The 16,131-nt window shown below is 36.1% G+C and overlaps 1 protein-coding gene across 2 annotated transcripts; it reads right to left on the bottom strand.

The window, feature by feature from the left end:
* Nucleotides 1-191: 191 nt before the first annotated feature.
* SOD1 (superoxide dismutase 1) lies at nt 192-7,731 on the bottom strand. 2 transcript variants are annotated; one of them, XM_026700608.2, is made up of 5 exons: nt 7,579-7,731; nt 4,033-4,126; nt 3,634-3,703; nt 1,257-1,374; nt 192-494 (listed from the first exon to the last, which is right to left on the bottom strand). In XM_026700608.2, exons 1-5 carry the CDS (start codon nt 7,675-7,677, stop codon nt 384-386), a joined length of 492 nt encoding a protein of 163 aa, XP_026556393.1. In that variant the 5' UTR covers nt 7,678-7,731; the 3' UTR covers nt 192-383. The 2 variants fall into 2 exon arrangements, with proteins under 2 accessions (XP_026556393.1, XP_087793684.1); XM_087937558.1 differs by having other exon boundaries at nt 6,543-7,611.
* Nucleotides 7,732-16,131: the final 8,400 nt, after the last annotated feature.

The raw sequence follows: 16,131 nt of genomic DNA, 5'->3' as shown, positions 1-16,131 counted from the left end.
TATTTTGACCAGGCTTGATTTATTAATTAAATAAAACCTAGAATGAGAACTTGCTAGATTTTTAAAGAATAGGATTAGCAAACTAACTGAGAACACAGCATTCAAGCAATTTCAGATGTCCAAAGAATTTCCCTTAGAATCATTTTTTTTAAACTGTACACTCAACATCCATATAACACCAATACTCTGCATTTGTGTTTTACAGCACTTTAATAACAGATAAAAAGGTAAAGGAAACAAGATTTGTCAGCTTAAATTCCATTTAACACAACCATAAGATTATTTTTTAAACTATAACAAAGCCCAGTAATGGGTACAACAGACACATTTATATTCCACATACTATACTGCTGCTTCTATTCATTGTGACTCCTAGAAGTACTTTATACTTTAGCTAGACCAACTACCCCACAAGCTAGACGAGGACCAGCATTTCCAGTTTTCAAGCTCTCTTCATTTTCTCCTTTACCCAGGTCATCCTCATTTTTATGAACCTAAAAGGCACAAATCAACAAATTCAGGTCAAGGCTATTAGTTAACAAAATTGGAATTTCATTCTCAATTTTCAGGTTTGTTTTTTAAAAAATCCCTGTACCTTTGTGGAATTAAAATGTCTGCAAGAAATTACATATTCTACCATATCTTAATATGAAGAAGAAAGCATCTACTAGTTTAACAGTAAGTTAAAATTAGTTAAGATACTGGCAAATCCTTTTCTATAACAAGAACATAAAATGCTTAGGAGATACTGAGCAATCTTGTTCCAGGGCAGATAGGCCTCATGATAAATGTGATGAGCCATATAGTATTTGTCAAAATTTAGGTTCTAGATAAATGCAATTGAGGAATCAAAAAAAGGATTACTGCCTTCAGTGTTGTGGTGTTAATTCCTATATGCTCATAATATAGCTACCAAATCTGGATAGTTTCCTCTCTTCCATGTGTGGTGAAATACATTTCATAGCATTCTTTATAACTGGCCAGCCTGATTTGGGCCACTGGCAACTGTAACCTTATGAACATTCCCTCTACTGGATATTTCTCCATTTATAATTTATATCAAGTATCAAGACATCTGGGCTTAAGGATACTATAAGCCCAGGTTTGGTCAATGGATTCCATATCAACAGTTTTACACATGCTGATTACCACCAGAAAATTCTGGGTTTACAAATTTTTAAAAAATGCTTACAAAGGTCACTCAACTTACAAAGGTTGAGTGAAAGCCAGAATAAAAAATAAATTGCCATACTTACCACCATAGACCGTCCAATAATTGAATGTGGTCCTGAGAGAGAAATAACCCCATCCTCCATCGACACCTCTGCAACACCTGATGCATCTGCAATCACATTTCCAAGATCACCAACATGCCTGGAATACAGTTATTTCACAGAGTTAACAATAAAACCTGACCAACAATGTCTCTCATACACAATTTTCTACAGTATTACCGCCATACGGCTATTTTCAAGCATGAAGTTATGTTGATCAGTTTTACAATCATTCAATTATAGTCAACCATTAGAAATACTATAGCCAGCTAATAATACTCTTTAACAAATATAAGTCAATGTTTAGGTATTAAACATTTAAAATTCGCTGTAAACAATCTTTCACAAATGCAATATCCAGTTACACTTAAAAGCACGTAACAGTCTTAAGGCTTCACTTATAGAAATAATCTAAGTACACTTCAATGCCAAATACAATGTTAGTTACTTAAAGTTTTCCTATTGGAGCTACTGCCTTTTTTACACTGTTACCATGAACAAAATACTGGATCTCCTTTTGTGTAATTCTTATAGCAGCAGCTGTTAATGACATAGGGAGAGAATTTATAACTACAAGTTTCAAGGATGTCCTGAAGAGTTCTGCTGGGGTCTATCTGTAATATAAAGCTACAAATACAAATTGATATTTTCACTATAATTCATGTGTATACAAGTACTGATGCCTTTAATTGTATGGCTGTATTTTGCTTGTTCAAGTCGTAACTGTATTTTTATTTTTGGCAATGCTAAATAAACTGTATAAAGCACAAATATCTTGCTACGTCTTCAAACTAGTATATAGAAATACAGAAATTACTCTAAATATTCTAGCTTGGTGCCTCTGAACAAGATACCAAGAACCCATTCATTTAATAGAATCTGGCGAAAAATCGATTCATTTATTCATCTACTTATCAAAATTATACCTCATCCCCAAAATGACTACAGGTAGTCCTCAACTTAAGTTTGTTTATAGTAATTGTTCAACGTTACAGCAGGATTGAAAAGTGACCTAAGACGGTTTTTCACACAACCATTGTAGCATCGCCATAGTCACATGATCAAAATTCAGATGCTTGGCAACTGACTCATATTTATGATGGCTACAGTGTCCCCGAGTCATTGGCACCTACTTACAAGTAAAGTCAATGGGAAAGCCAGATTCACTTAACAACTTTACAACAGCAGTGATTCATTAAGTAGCTATGGCAGGAAAGGTCATAAAATAGGGCAACAGAAATTCTAAGCTCAGTTGTGATTATAAGTTGAGGACCACCTGTATTTTTAATCTTTAAAAATCTCTTTGTTAGAGAGCACATCAGTTGCCATTTCTTAAGGACACGCTATTTAGGGCTGAGATTTAAAACAAATGTTTTAAAGCAGGGGTCTCCAACCCCTGGTCTGTGGACCAGCATTGGTCCACAGCATGCCAGAAACTGGGCTGCACAAACAAGCCAAAACCCATCTGTGGGATGCAGGCAGCACATGAAACCAGGGCCCCTCTGGTCCGTGGAAAAACCTCTCTCCATGGAACCTGTCCCTGGTGCCCAAAAGGCTGTTTTAGAGAAAGACAAAAAGGTGGCTAAGTCAAAAGCTGCAAAACAAAATAATATAGGAAACTTAAGTTACTGAAACAAGCAGCTAGAAAAGTGCTAAGAATAAATGAAATTAATAATTGGAGAGATAATGAATGATTGAAGAGACAGACAAAACAACAAACTAGTAACAGGACCATTGCACAAAACTGTAAAGCAGGGGAATCAAACGCAAGGCCTGCAGGTGCTTAGATCTGGCCCATGGGGCCACCCTGGAAACAGAGAAGGACCAGCCCACGGTACCTTGCCAGCAAAAATGGAGTGAATTCCTGCCTTTAGAACCTGGCCACCACAGGTACCCTTGACACGAGAGATGTCGAGCTGGCCATGCCCATGCTGGCCCCCCAAGATCAAACACAACCCTGATGCGACCCTCAATGAAATCAAGTTTGACACCCCTGCTCTAGAGGTTCAGAGAGTTTTACTTCTATCTTGCATGTGCAGGCACAGGTAAACATTTCTGAGATTCTTGAGCCAAGTCACTGGGCACATGCATGTCTAAAGCAACAGCTTTTGAAACAGTTGGTGTGAATAGCAATTTTAATGCCTGCAGGAAAGATGCTTGTTTTACACAAATGAACTTTGCAAAGCATGTCTTTCAAATATTGTGAATAGGTAGTATCTGTGACACACTGGGAAATTTTTGGAAAACTTCAAACAGAACATATATATTTAACCTGAAGTTAAAGAATTAGAAAGGTGGTCTTGGTTTGCAAAGTGCAAATTACTTTTAAATCACGCACAGGAAAAATTTCTATATATACCTTTCTTCATCTTGAGGCCCACCGTGAAATTTCCCCTCAGGATTGAAGTGAGGGCCTGCACTGGTACATCCTGTAATGTAGACAATAATATGCAAGTCAACAAGGATAGCTTTAAAAATAAAACCTCACAGAAAAAGTCTATTATCTTATACATATGGTTCCATGTATATATTCTATATAACATATACAAAGTACAAGCATTCTTATTTGTTAAGATATACAAGAAATCTTCCATTTGAATTTTAAAATATTGTTTCTTTCCATCCATGATTAGAAAAGCATTTCTAATTAGAAATTAAATGAAAAATAATCTTCTTGGACATTTATGATTTATCCATAATTTTAAGATTACTATCTGTATTTGTACTTATCAGAAAAGTGTTAACACAAAAATGTTACCAGTTGTGTTATCTCCAAATTCATGGACGTGGAAACCATGTTTTCCTGGAGTCAATCCTTCAATTCTTCCTTTAACAATTACATTTCCATCATCCTGAAATATTTTCAAAAATGCACAATAATGTTCAAGCAGTAATTTTACAAAAGGGTCTTAAATATGCAGAATTAAAATTGTTCCTCAACATAGAAACTAATTTAATAGGATTTTAGAAAAATTGTCCTTATATAGAATTGGAATCCAAATTAAGAAATAGACCAAATCAACGAATACACTGAGAACTGCATGATAAATGCACACATATCTATAATCCCAAACTGAATGCTGCTATGCCATATAGTAGGATTAGATATTTCAAAATGAGTACCATATACTTGAATTTAATGTGCACATTCTCAATGCTACAACCAACAGAGGCATGTGATATTAACATGCATATATTTGTTAATATCTATATAGTATGAAACACCTGTTTCAATTTTCCCAATCTTGGCAAACAACCTTTGTAGTAGTTTTATTACAAAATAAAACTAATACAAACTAAAAATAGAAAAGAAAAATAATATAGTAAAGAAAAAATATGTGTTCCTCTTCATTATAAATAATTTTGTTGACTTATAATCTTTTAAAATACAAATGATTTCTTCTTGCCAAATCCCATCTCTTATCTATAAACAAATCCTTAAAATATCATCGTTCAGTCCTGATCAGCAAATATCTATTAAAGATTACCAGAGATATCTTTTGTCTCTTGAACTAGGGAGACAGTTTTACCCATTCATGAAATGGTGGGTTTGGATAGTCAAGCTAGACCACAGTCAATCATCTCTCTCATCCCAGTTTTTCTTCATTACTTTTTTTTGGGGTGTGTGTGTGTGTGTGTGTGTGCTATAATTGCCTGCTATTTTTCAATGGTAGTTTTTTTTAGGAATACTATATTCTTACCAAAACTTTGTTATACTGCAGCTTACTACTCTGTAATTAATAAGAGTATTTTAAAATATAAGATGGATGAGAAATTTGGCAAAAGCCTGAGTTCCTGAGGCATGTCAAGTCTGAAGCCGAGAGATAATACCATATGCTAAAGAAGAGATTAAACCCTTGAAAAGGCTTGAATAGTTGGCAGTTCTGAACATCCTTCTACAGCTTTCAATTATAACTACCCTATGGAGTTTATTAAAACTCCACCTAATTTGATGGCAACCAAGAATGTAAAGTTCTAAGACCTTTATTAAGAAGAGCCCTGTTTTACCAATCTCTTCTTCTGGATTTTTTTTTTAACAGGTTTGACTTTAGATTTTAGAGATTGGCCAAAGATGGCAAGTATGTCATAAACTCTAAATGCCTCCATTTCCAAAGATTACATCTATGTAGTCCAACATTAATGTAGTCCATTCCTAGCACTCAAAACCTAGGCCAAATTCCAAAGAAAAGTACTTTAATTAACTGTTTAATAAATGTGCAACATTCACAACCATGAATGTAAATTTCACAGATTCTTTTAGAAATTATCTGAAAGTTTGTAACTGTTCATTATTTAACCATGAATGCAAGTCCTGTATTTCATCAGTGGCAGCAATAGTTACTTATTCAGAGATTTTTTCCCCAAGAGTTAACACACCACAGCATTAAAAACATGAGATGTTGACCTAATGCAAAATAAGTATAGCATCACTAACACCCAACTATTAGAAATTAATAATTATATCAGTTGAGAGCCACTTTGGTATGATTAAGCCATCAGGCTAGAAACCAGAAGATGAGAATTCTAGTCTCAGATTAGGTGCAAAGTCAGGTGGGTGACCTTGGGCCAGTCACTTTTTGCCAGCTCTAGGAAGGAGGCAATGACAAACCATGCCAGACAGTCTGAGAATCAGGCCCAATTAAACTAAAGAAAAAAAATTATTACATAACTGATATCAACCAGAAATCATCAATACATATGTGCCAAAATGATTTTCAAAACTGTTTATAATGAAGGCCCAAGCTTGTGCGTCTTTTAAGCCAAGAATATTTTAATGGGACAAAGCATGGTTCTTTTCTAAAATAGCTTTAGTTTTCTATAAACAAATACATTTCAATTTAAAAGGATTAAATGATCAATATAAACAAATTCACAAAAATATTGGAAAAAGGATAAATGTATAGGACTGTCATAATGTTAAAAGTTTCTATTGAGTGCTTACTCAGCAAATACATTTCTTAAAATTAAATAGAATGCATTGAAAAAAATCCTCTATTGTGTGAATCAACTGCCACAAAAGAGTTTTAAACCATTCTGCAAACATTAAATTCTACAGCTGATCAGAGTTGATTCAAATATTTCAAAGCATTCCTTTAAAAGAACTATTGCTAAAAATTATGCCAGCAGTGTTACCACATACATAATTACAGTACACACAAAGCTGATGCAATCTATTTAATAAGCAAACAATCTACGTATGGTATGTATGATAAAAGATAATTATATCTAGTATTTCCTAAACAGAATACCAAAAAAAGAATCACCTACGGGAACACTAAACCAGGGCTTGGTAACTCTAAGCCACTGCTTCATCTCCATTTCAGTTTCCCATGGCAGATGTAATACTGAGCTCCCACATAGCTTTTATATTGTAGTTAGTAAAATGTTATTGATGAATAGGCACAGAGGTTGCAAAACCTGTTTGTCCAGTGAGGAGAATTCAAAGCTCATGCTGTCTTTTCTCCATTTCAAAAGCAGGCATTGAAGTCCTCTTCTAAAACTGTGACTCAGCCATTATTCTTTATGGAGCAGATAAAATAAATCTGGAGCATGAGCATCTTTTATTACAGAATGGAGAACAGAGATGCTCTCTGAGGATCCTGAGAGAAAGTTTTGGGGAAGCTGCCCTCAGTGGAAACAAAAAAAATAGAAAAATCATAACCTGATACAATTAGGATGTTAGTTTCACTGGTACAGATGTTATTCTGCACAAAGGCAGTAAAAATGGAGATTAAAAAATGCATGAGAGAACTGAAAATCTGAGCAAGAATTAGAAACTATTTTATCTTCCCCAGCAACACGTTATTTATTGCTTTAAAAAACACCCCCAACTCGAGTTTGCAGAGTTTCTGACACCCTTATCTGGTTTTTCATTACTACTACTATTCTACAACCTTAACCGAGCCAAATCTAAACAGATCAAAGGCAAATCAGGATAAAGTAGCAATAGTAGTAGTTTAGCCTCCAACCACAGAGTTGTGCAATGAGTCCAGATTATCTAGTTAACCTGATTCTGCAACCTTTCGCAATTATGGAAGAAATCCAATGGGCTTCTCCCGAAAGAACGCAACCCAGGTTGCACTGAGGTCTCAATTTACAATATTAACCCCGTTATCTGGAACACCCTCTTCGGTTCAGCATCTCAGCCCGGGAATAACCTACAAAAAAAAGCCGATCAGGGACTTCCAAGCCGCAGCTTCCAACCTCGGGACTACGTAGCCTTCCAAACTTCGGCTCCCTTACAGCTAAAGAAGGGGGGAGGAAAAGTCCTATTCTTAAGAATAACCGGGAAGCCAAGCCTTACTTTCTGCTCAAAGTAAATGACGCCGTTGACGTCGGCCTTGCAGGCGGGGTCGCGAAGCAGAATGCAAACCGCTTTCCGTGACGCCATGTCCTTCGCCATGTCTTCGGCTGCAGCAGCTTCGCTCACACGGCAAACAAGTCTCTCCAAGCGCTTGCGCGGCGTCCCTTCATCAGCATTTTATAGCCTCCGGGCTTTCTCTTCCTAACCAATCACGAAGTTTCATTGAGCTTCTAAGGCCTGCCTTCGCGGGACGTCGAAGCCAATCCGTGAGCCGAAACTTAAGTGCCTTTTTTTTTTTTTTCCTTACGCAACCAACGAGAAAGACTAAAGGAAACGGGGGCTGAGCTAGAAAGCGCGGGGTCACATTTTGGTCGCGGGCTTCATCTAGTGCGCACTCAAACATAAACGTCCGGTCCCTTAAGCAGTGCTTCTCAACCTTGGCAGCTTGAAGAGTCGTGGACTTCAATCCCCAGAATTCCCCAGCCAGCTCTGGGAGAATTCTGATATCAACCAGTTCTGCTGCCTAGGGAATTCTGGAAGTTGAAGTCCGTGCCTCTTCAAGCCGCCAAGAAACACAGCCTTAGAAAATGCATTTTATTACTATTTTCAAATAGCTTAAGAGTAATGTAGAGAGTAAAAATAATACAGAGAGCCAGTTTTGTGTAGTGGTTAAGGCATCAGAGACCATGAATTCTAGTTTGGTCTTAGGCACAAAGCTGGCTGGATAACCTTGGGCTGTTGCTTTCTCTCAAATCTCAACCCTAGGAAAAAAAACAATGGCAAACCTGAAAGTCCTTGTCCAGAAAACTGCAGGGACTTGTCCAGGCAGTCTCCAAGAATTCTGGACTCCATTGAAGGGAAGAAAAAATGGTGAGGCTTCTCTTTGTTTTATTGTTGTTCATTCATTGTGAAGGTGATCTTAGTATAGGTAGACCTTGGCTTACAACAGTTCATTTAGTGACCGTTTGAGGTTCCAATGGCCCTGAAAAAAGTGACTTATGGCCATTTTTCATGCTTAGGACCATGGCAGCATCCCCAGAGTCACGTGATTTACATTTGGATGCTTGACAGCTGACTCACATTTATGATTGTTGCAGTATTCTGGAGTCATGTGATCCCTTTTTTGCAAACCTGGCAAGCAAAGTCAATGGGGAAACCAGAATTACTTATCAACCATGTTACTAATTTAAGAATTGCAGTGATTCACTTAACAAATGGAGTGAGAAAACTCATGGAACAAAACTCTTAACAAATTTCTCAGCTAGCAACATAAATTTTGGGCCCAAATGTCGTAAGATGAGGACTACCTGAAGTAGGGTAGAAAATCAAATCCTTTGCTAAACAGTGGGATAATTTGCTCTGTTGATATTTTTTGGTCCTGAAGGGGATGGTACCCTAACCCTTTCTTTAAATGATATGGCACTTATTATTTCACTTTGAAATAGAAGTTTAATCTTAGGTATTGCTTATTTTCTCCTCCAATTCACCTGAAAAAAACAGAACTTGTCTCAAAATTTCCATCTAAAAAACACCATGTACAACTACTGTAAATATTTCCACACAACCTAGAACAGGTGACATAAGGAGAAAGGACAAATCGTTTTATGGTATTATGTTTTAAAATGTGATTTCATTTTACAATTTCCCACATTCAAAAGTGCTGTGACAATTCATCCTCTGTATCACTAGATAGACAAGGGAATTTCGTATTTTTCATCCTAAACCCAAACTTTAATAATTTGAGATGTTGAATTTGTTAAAACACATTCTTAAGAATGTCACAAGTTTGGAAGAGTCAAAAGAGATAATCTAAAAATTATTAAGTGTTGAACTCAATAGAGGTTTCCCTCACTTTATGCAAATTCATTTCTTTTGTCCTAGATTTTTTTTACCTAGATTATTTACTTATTTATATTAGTTGTCCTAGATTATTTTTGTTTTAGAATTCACTTTAAATGAACAAATTACTTCTGTGCTATACAATTTGTGCCCTCACAGTCAATTTATACCAAAGGCCTGGAAATGTGCCAATGCAGCTTTCCACCACTTGAAAGTTTTCCTACCAACACCCCTGTCTGCCTTCATTCAATTGCTGCTATGTTTTGGAGTTGTTCTAGTTGTATGTCCTGTCTCCCACTTTGCTTCTATATCTCAATAGCTACTATTATTTCAGTGGTAGAGTCAAGCAACCATCAATATTTTTATTTTTTATTTTTATTTTATTTGGTTTGTCAACTGCTTACAAGATAATAGGTATAAGTAAAAACATAGTTATGAATACATGGATACATATAAGAAAAATAAAAAGAATCAATAGGACAGGGATGGTAAGCACGTTGGTGCGCTTATGCACGCCCCCTATAGACCTCTTAGGAAAGGGGTGAGGTCAATAGTAGACAGTCTAAGGTTAAAGATTTGGGGGTTTGAGGAAGAAACCACAGAGTCAGGTAGAGTATTCCAGACATTGACCACTCTGTTGCTGAAGTCGTATTTCCTGCAATCAAGTTTGGTGCAGTTTACCTTGAGTTTGTATCTATTGTTTGCTCTTGTATTTTTATGGTTGAAGCTGAAGTATTCATTGATGGGTAGGACATTGCAATGTATGATTTTGTATACTATACTTAGATTGGACCGAAGGCGGCGTAGTTCTAGGTTGTTTAGGTCCAAAATTTCAAGTCTGGTGGCATAAGGTATTCTGCAACGAGTAGAGGAGTGGAAAACTCTTCTTGTGAAATAATTCTTGACTTTCTCAACTGTGTTAATATCAGATACATAATGTGGGTTCCCGACTGATGAGCTGTATTCGAGTATTGGTCTAACAAATTTTTTGTATGCTCTAGTTAGTAGTGTAATATTACCAGAGAAAAAGCTATATAAAATTAGGTTAACAACTCTTAATGCCTTTTTGGCTATGTAGTTACAGTGGGCTCTAGCGCTTAGATCATTAGAGATGAGTACTCAAGATCCTTGACAGAGTTTGGCTCATCAACAAGGTCTTGACTATTCAGCCTGTATTTTATTTTCTGATTTTTTTTGCCAATATGTAAGACAGAGCATTTATTTGTTGAGATTTGAAGTTGCCACTTGTTTGACCATTCTGATACATAGTCAAGGTCTTTTTGAAGGGTAGCAGTATTGTCTGTGGTGTTGAATAGCTTTACATCATCAGCGAAGAAAATGCAGTTGCTCTTAGTATGATCACAGAGGTCATTTATGTAGAGTATGAAGCGAGTTGGTCCTAGAACACTGCCTTGGGGGACACCACTGTTGACAGGTACAGAATTTGATAGGACGCTCCCAGTTTTGACCATTTGTTGTCTGTTTGACAGGAATTCTTCTATCCAGTTATGCAGGTGTCCAGAGATACCATAAGATTTTAGTTTTAGGAGTAGTTTGTCATGTACCACTGAATCAAAGGCTTTACAGAAGTCTATGTAAATTGCGTCTATTGCTTTGCCCTGATCAAGTTGTGTAGTCCATATGTTTTTGCAGTGTAAGAGTTGCAGATTACAGGATAGTTTTTTTTCTGAAACCAAATTGTTTATTAGAAACCAAATTGTTTGTCTCTAAGTGGAAGATAATGGATTGGTTAATAATTGATTCCATGACTTTACAGGTGATGCAGTATAAGGAGATTGGTCTGTAATTTTCAACTAGGCTGGGGTCTCCCTTTTTGAAGATGGGGATGACTGTGGCTTGTGACCATAGTTTTGGCAAGGAGCTGGTCCTGAAAGATTTTTCAAAGATTATGCTTAGAGGTTCGGCTATGGTGGTGGATAGCTTTTTTAAGACGTAGGCACATATTCCGTCCAGTCCAATAGATAGAGATGGTTTTAGATTGCATAGTGCTTTTTAGATTTTATCAAAACCTTTTATCAGAAATAAAAAGGGCTCTCTAACACTAGAAACAAAACTGGGTATATTATGTTGGCGGAAGTTAATGAAGGATCTTCAGCCTTTATTATGAGCTTTTACCTTCGGCAAGTCTACAGTGTATAACAAAATGAAGAATGCTAATAAAATTTGTAGTGCTGTGATGTAGTCTACCACTTTGTCAGTCATGATAATCATATGTCTTAGAAACCCAGTTGTAAAAAGATGGAAAAATACTTTAGATAAACATGTCACAAGGAAGAAAACATGATTGAGTATAATAAAGGTTTAAAAATTTACACGCATATTTGCCAGTGCATTTGAGCTACAAAATTTGAGAATGTAATCCGAGACCCATGTACTGTGTGATGGGGTGAACTGCCATTTTTGCCCCAGCTCTTGCCAACCTAGCTGTTCAAAAGCATGCAAATGCGAGTAAATAAAGAGGTATCACTTTGGTGGGAAAGTAACTGTTCCATGCACTTTGCATATAGTCATGTCAGCCACATGACCATGGAAATACCTTTGGACAATGCTGGCTCCCTCGGTTAGGAAATTGAGATGAGTATCCCTCCCCCTAAGAGTGGGACACAACTAGACAGAGGAAACCTTTACCTTTTTTTAAGCATAAAGTAAGGAAAGTCAGTATTTCAAGATGAAAATTTTATTGGGCAATTGTTTTGCTTAATACATAAAACAGAGTGAAAAGTCCACATCTCAATTCCATTAGTATGTTATCCCTTTTCCAGTTTTGCTTCTTGCAAAAAATAAATAAGGAAGTAAAGTCAACAAACTTCCAGATGAGTTTTTTAATGTAAACATTGTCTTATAGAATTTGATTGTTTTCCATTTATGACCCTTCATTTTTTTTTACCGTTAATCACTTTTCTCCTTATCTGGAAAGATAGTTATAGAAGGAAAAGCTGAAATCTGCTCTTTCTTCTGATTGCTAGCATTAACAATTAGCCACCAATATCATTCTTAAGAAATATTTTTAACTATTTGAAAACTTCTGCATTATAACACAAGTACTTGGGCTTATACTGAAAGAAACCTATTCATTGTAGCAGTGTTCCTTCATGATGGGAGATAATGTTTGGGGCGATAGGTAAACTATTTATTTAACCATTCAGTGCATGTTTTTTTTTCAATATTCTGCCTCCAGCACTGTTATTACTGCTGCAGACAGTTGGACTTCAAAATATTTGCTTAGTGATTATTTGAAGTCACAATGGACAACCCAAAAGCTTCTTATCATCTGACTTTGGAGTTATGACAGCCCCCGAACTCATTGTGGATGTTTGGCCATTTGCAGCATTCTGTGGTAGCGGGGCTGTAATTCTGGACACTTTTTGCTGGGTTTTGGCAAAAAATGCCTATTTGGTAAAATAGATTTGCTTAACAACTGCTGCATTCACTAAACATCTAGTGTTGTTTGCTTAACAATTTCTGCATTTCCTTAATGCTGCCACCATGTCGTAAAAGTAGGTGAGGTCACATGGTGATCCCACTTAATGACCACAATTACTTACAATATAATTTTAGGCTCAGTTATGGTCATTAATCAAGAACTATCTGTAAAAGCATTTTGCCGGTTATGTTTGTTTGTTTAAAGACTGACATGGCTGCCTTATATAATACTATATGATTAATCCTTTCTGTATTGTACTATACCACACTACATTATACAAATCCTAGATGGCTCATAACAAAATCAATAAAACAAGATAAAATTATGATACCTTGGCAGACGTTTTAGTAATCATACGCCCTTTCTCCTGGGCAAAGGCCAATCTACACAGGTTTTTGTTTGTTGTTTTAATGTACAATTTGAAACAGCTCTTCAATATTCTTCAAAGCTATTTCCTTATTCTAGAGCATTTGGAAGTCAATAATTACTTGTTCATTGGTATGAACTTTCTTTTTCTTCAAGTCTTTAGATCTTATCTTTTCTAATTGTCTTGGCTTAATTTTACCCTCAAATCTTCATTCTCCTTTGAAATAATCCATGCTAGGAGTAAGCCATCTTCCCTATTTATATCCATGTGAACACTGGCTCCTTATCTTTTTCTGTCAAATCCATCATACATGAGAAATATCTCCTATTTCTGTCCCATTCTCTGTCTCCCTGTCTCTCCCCTCCTCCACCCCAGCATAGCCATGTGGTTCCAAGGAGAAAAAGGAGGAAAAAAAACCCGTTTATTGGGATCAGTCAAAATGCCAGAAAAAGAAGTATTCATATATTCTGGAGCTGGATGTTCATAGAAACAACGAACACGAAAAGAAACAGAAAATCTATTTCTCCTTTATCATGACATGCTTTCGCCTTCATCTCTTTAGAAAACAATAAAAGACCAATATAAGTATAAGAAGCAAAAACCAAAGCTAAAAAAAGATTGTAAAAAACCTGCTATGATAACTTCTAGATGTTCTTATTTTAACCTTGGCAGGGTATTATTGTTTAGGAAGGACAAACAAGGCTGTGTTCTTCACAGAGGCTTTGGAACACAGGCTGCTAAGTTATGGGAGGTGGCAATATTTGGGTGGCGGCGGTTGAACTGGCTAATACATTGTTATTTATGGATACTATTTTTATTATATGATTTAAATATTTTAGGGAAATAACTAAAATATTTTAAGAATTTGTGCAAAATGAATACAAACTAAATAAAAATGTTTAATATACATATAATGCATATTTCTTATTCTATCAAGAACTTCAATATTTTCCATATAACCCTCTGTCAGCCTTTTAAGGTCCAGATCCAGATCAGGAAAATAGAACTATATTTCATTAAGAAAGACTATATGAACTGAGCCTTGGAAATCTTATTGCATTTTCTCTTCTCACCCTCTCATATCCTAGGAAGTTGGGGGAGCCAGTCTGAGGCTCCTAATACTTTTTTCTTTCCCATGGGTAGCATGCTTCTAATTTTTTTTTTGTAACAGCTGTTGAATAGTTTTTCTAAAACTATCTCCTTGTTCCCTGCATGCTCCCAAGAAAGTCAACTTGTATGCTTAACATTTACAAATACGTATTATAAGCTATAATAATTGGATAAAAGAGACAGTTTGTAGCCCAGTTTTTGTGGTAGACTTATTGTAAAAAGATGATTTTAAAAGTGGCTAAATCAATTAATATTGGAATTATGCCTCAGTTTCTTTGGCAGAGAATGAATAAGAGCATGAAAGTTAAGAAGTTAAAGTGAAAAAAATAGCTAAAAAGTGGCTGATTATTTCAACAACTCAATGTTTCAACATATATCTCCAAATCAATTACAGAAAGATAAAGGATTAGACATGGCCTTCAAAAGGCACTGAATTGACTACAGGAAAGGAGGGCAAATAGGGTAAAAAGAGGATCCACTAACTAATTTTCTTGTATGTGTGAGAAAGATTACAGCAAAAAACTGCAACCAAAAAACTGCCTGGAAGTTAGGGAAGAATTAGAATTAATTAGAATTAGAATGATGAGTCGTGTGAGCTATGGGCTATAGTAATATAGATCTGAAGAGGCTGGAGTCAGAAAATAAATTCAATAATGTCAATCTAGCTAGGTGTGTCAAACTGGTGGTTTGCGGGATGAATGTGTCACGTGCAGACTACACCCATTCTGGCTCTGCAAAGGCAAAAAAAATCCTGATATGTTACGATACGTCACGTGATGCAATTGAATTTGACACCTGTGATTTAGGCTGTTGACAGATGAGGGAAAGACAGAAGCAGACAATTTATAAGAATTGTATATTCTTAAGTTTTCGCGGGTACTTACATGTATGGTATTCAGCTTTGTTCGGGTATTTTCCCACATCATTATAGTTGTGCTTTTAAAGTTGTAGCAACGTTTTGGCAGAATCTCATCTGCCATCATCAGGCTTCTGTATTAGATTTTATCAAAACCTTTTATCAGAAATAAAAAGGGCTCTCTAACACTAGAAACAAAACTGGGTACATTGTGTTGGCTGAAGTTAATGAAGGATCCAATACAGAAGCCTGATGATGGCAGATGAGATTCTGCCGATACATTTCTACAACTTTAAAAGCACAACTATAATGACGTGGGAAAATACCTGAATAAAGCTGAATACCATATATGTGTGTGTGTGTGTGTGTGTGTGTGTATGGTATTCAGCTTTGTTACATATTTTCCACGTCATTGTAGTTGTGCTTTAAAGTTGTAGCAGCGTTTGGCAGAATCTCATCTGCCATCATCAGGCTTGTGTATTGTGGACAGACGGACACAATACAGAAGCCTGATGATGGCAGATGAGATTCTGCCGAAACGTTGCTACAACTTTAAAAGCACAACTACAATGACGTGGGAAAATACCCGAACAAAGCTGAATACCATACATGTAAGTACCCGCGAAAACTTAAGAATATGAATATGAATATGAATATGAATATATATGACTCTAAAATACAGGTCAATATTTTATTGTCAGGTTATACCTGTTTGACAGAGGATATGAGGGGAAAAAAAGACATGGCCTCCTTTTGCTGGACATCTGGTAACCCTTTCACATGAGGGAAGATGTTACAGTGATTGAAAAGTGCTACCAGTTGAAATCCATGTAGTAACGTCTTGAAGAGCATTTTAGTTTTTTCTTTACCACTACCAAGGATGTGTTTACTCAGTTAGGTCTTTGCTACTGAGAGGTAAATGACTAACCTTGCTCC

This window comes from Pseudonaja textilis, chromosome 7 (genome assembly GCF_049901715.1).
Source record: "Pseudonaja textilis isolate UNSWEBS1 chromosome 7, rPseTex1.2, whole genome shotgun sequence".
Lineage (NCBI taxonomy): Eukaryota > Metazoa > Chordata > Lepidosauria > Squamata > Elapidae > Pseudonaja > Pseudonaja textilis.
The sequence above is the reverse complement of the archived record's forward strand: the minus strand, read 5'-3'. Positions and strand labels throughout refer to the sequence as shown.

Coding starts and splice junctions, on each gene's coding strand:
- SOD1 (XM_026700608.2), bottom strand. CDS start 7,677: ATGGCGAAGGACATGGCGTCACGGAAAGCGGTTTGCATTCTGCTTCGC. Junction 3,704..4,032: donor ATTTGGAGATAACACAACTG/GTAACATTTTTG, acceptor TCTACATTACAG/GATGTACCAGTGCAGGCCCT. Junction 495..1,256: donor TTATTGGACGGTCTATGGTG/GTAAGTATGGCA, acceptor TGTGCCTTTTAG/GTTCATAAAAATGAGGATGA.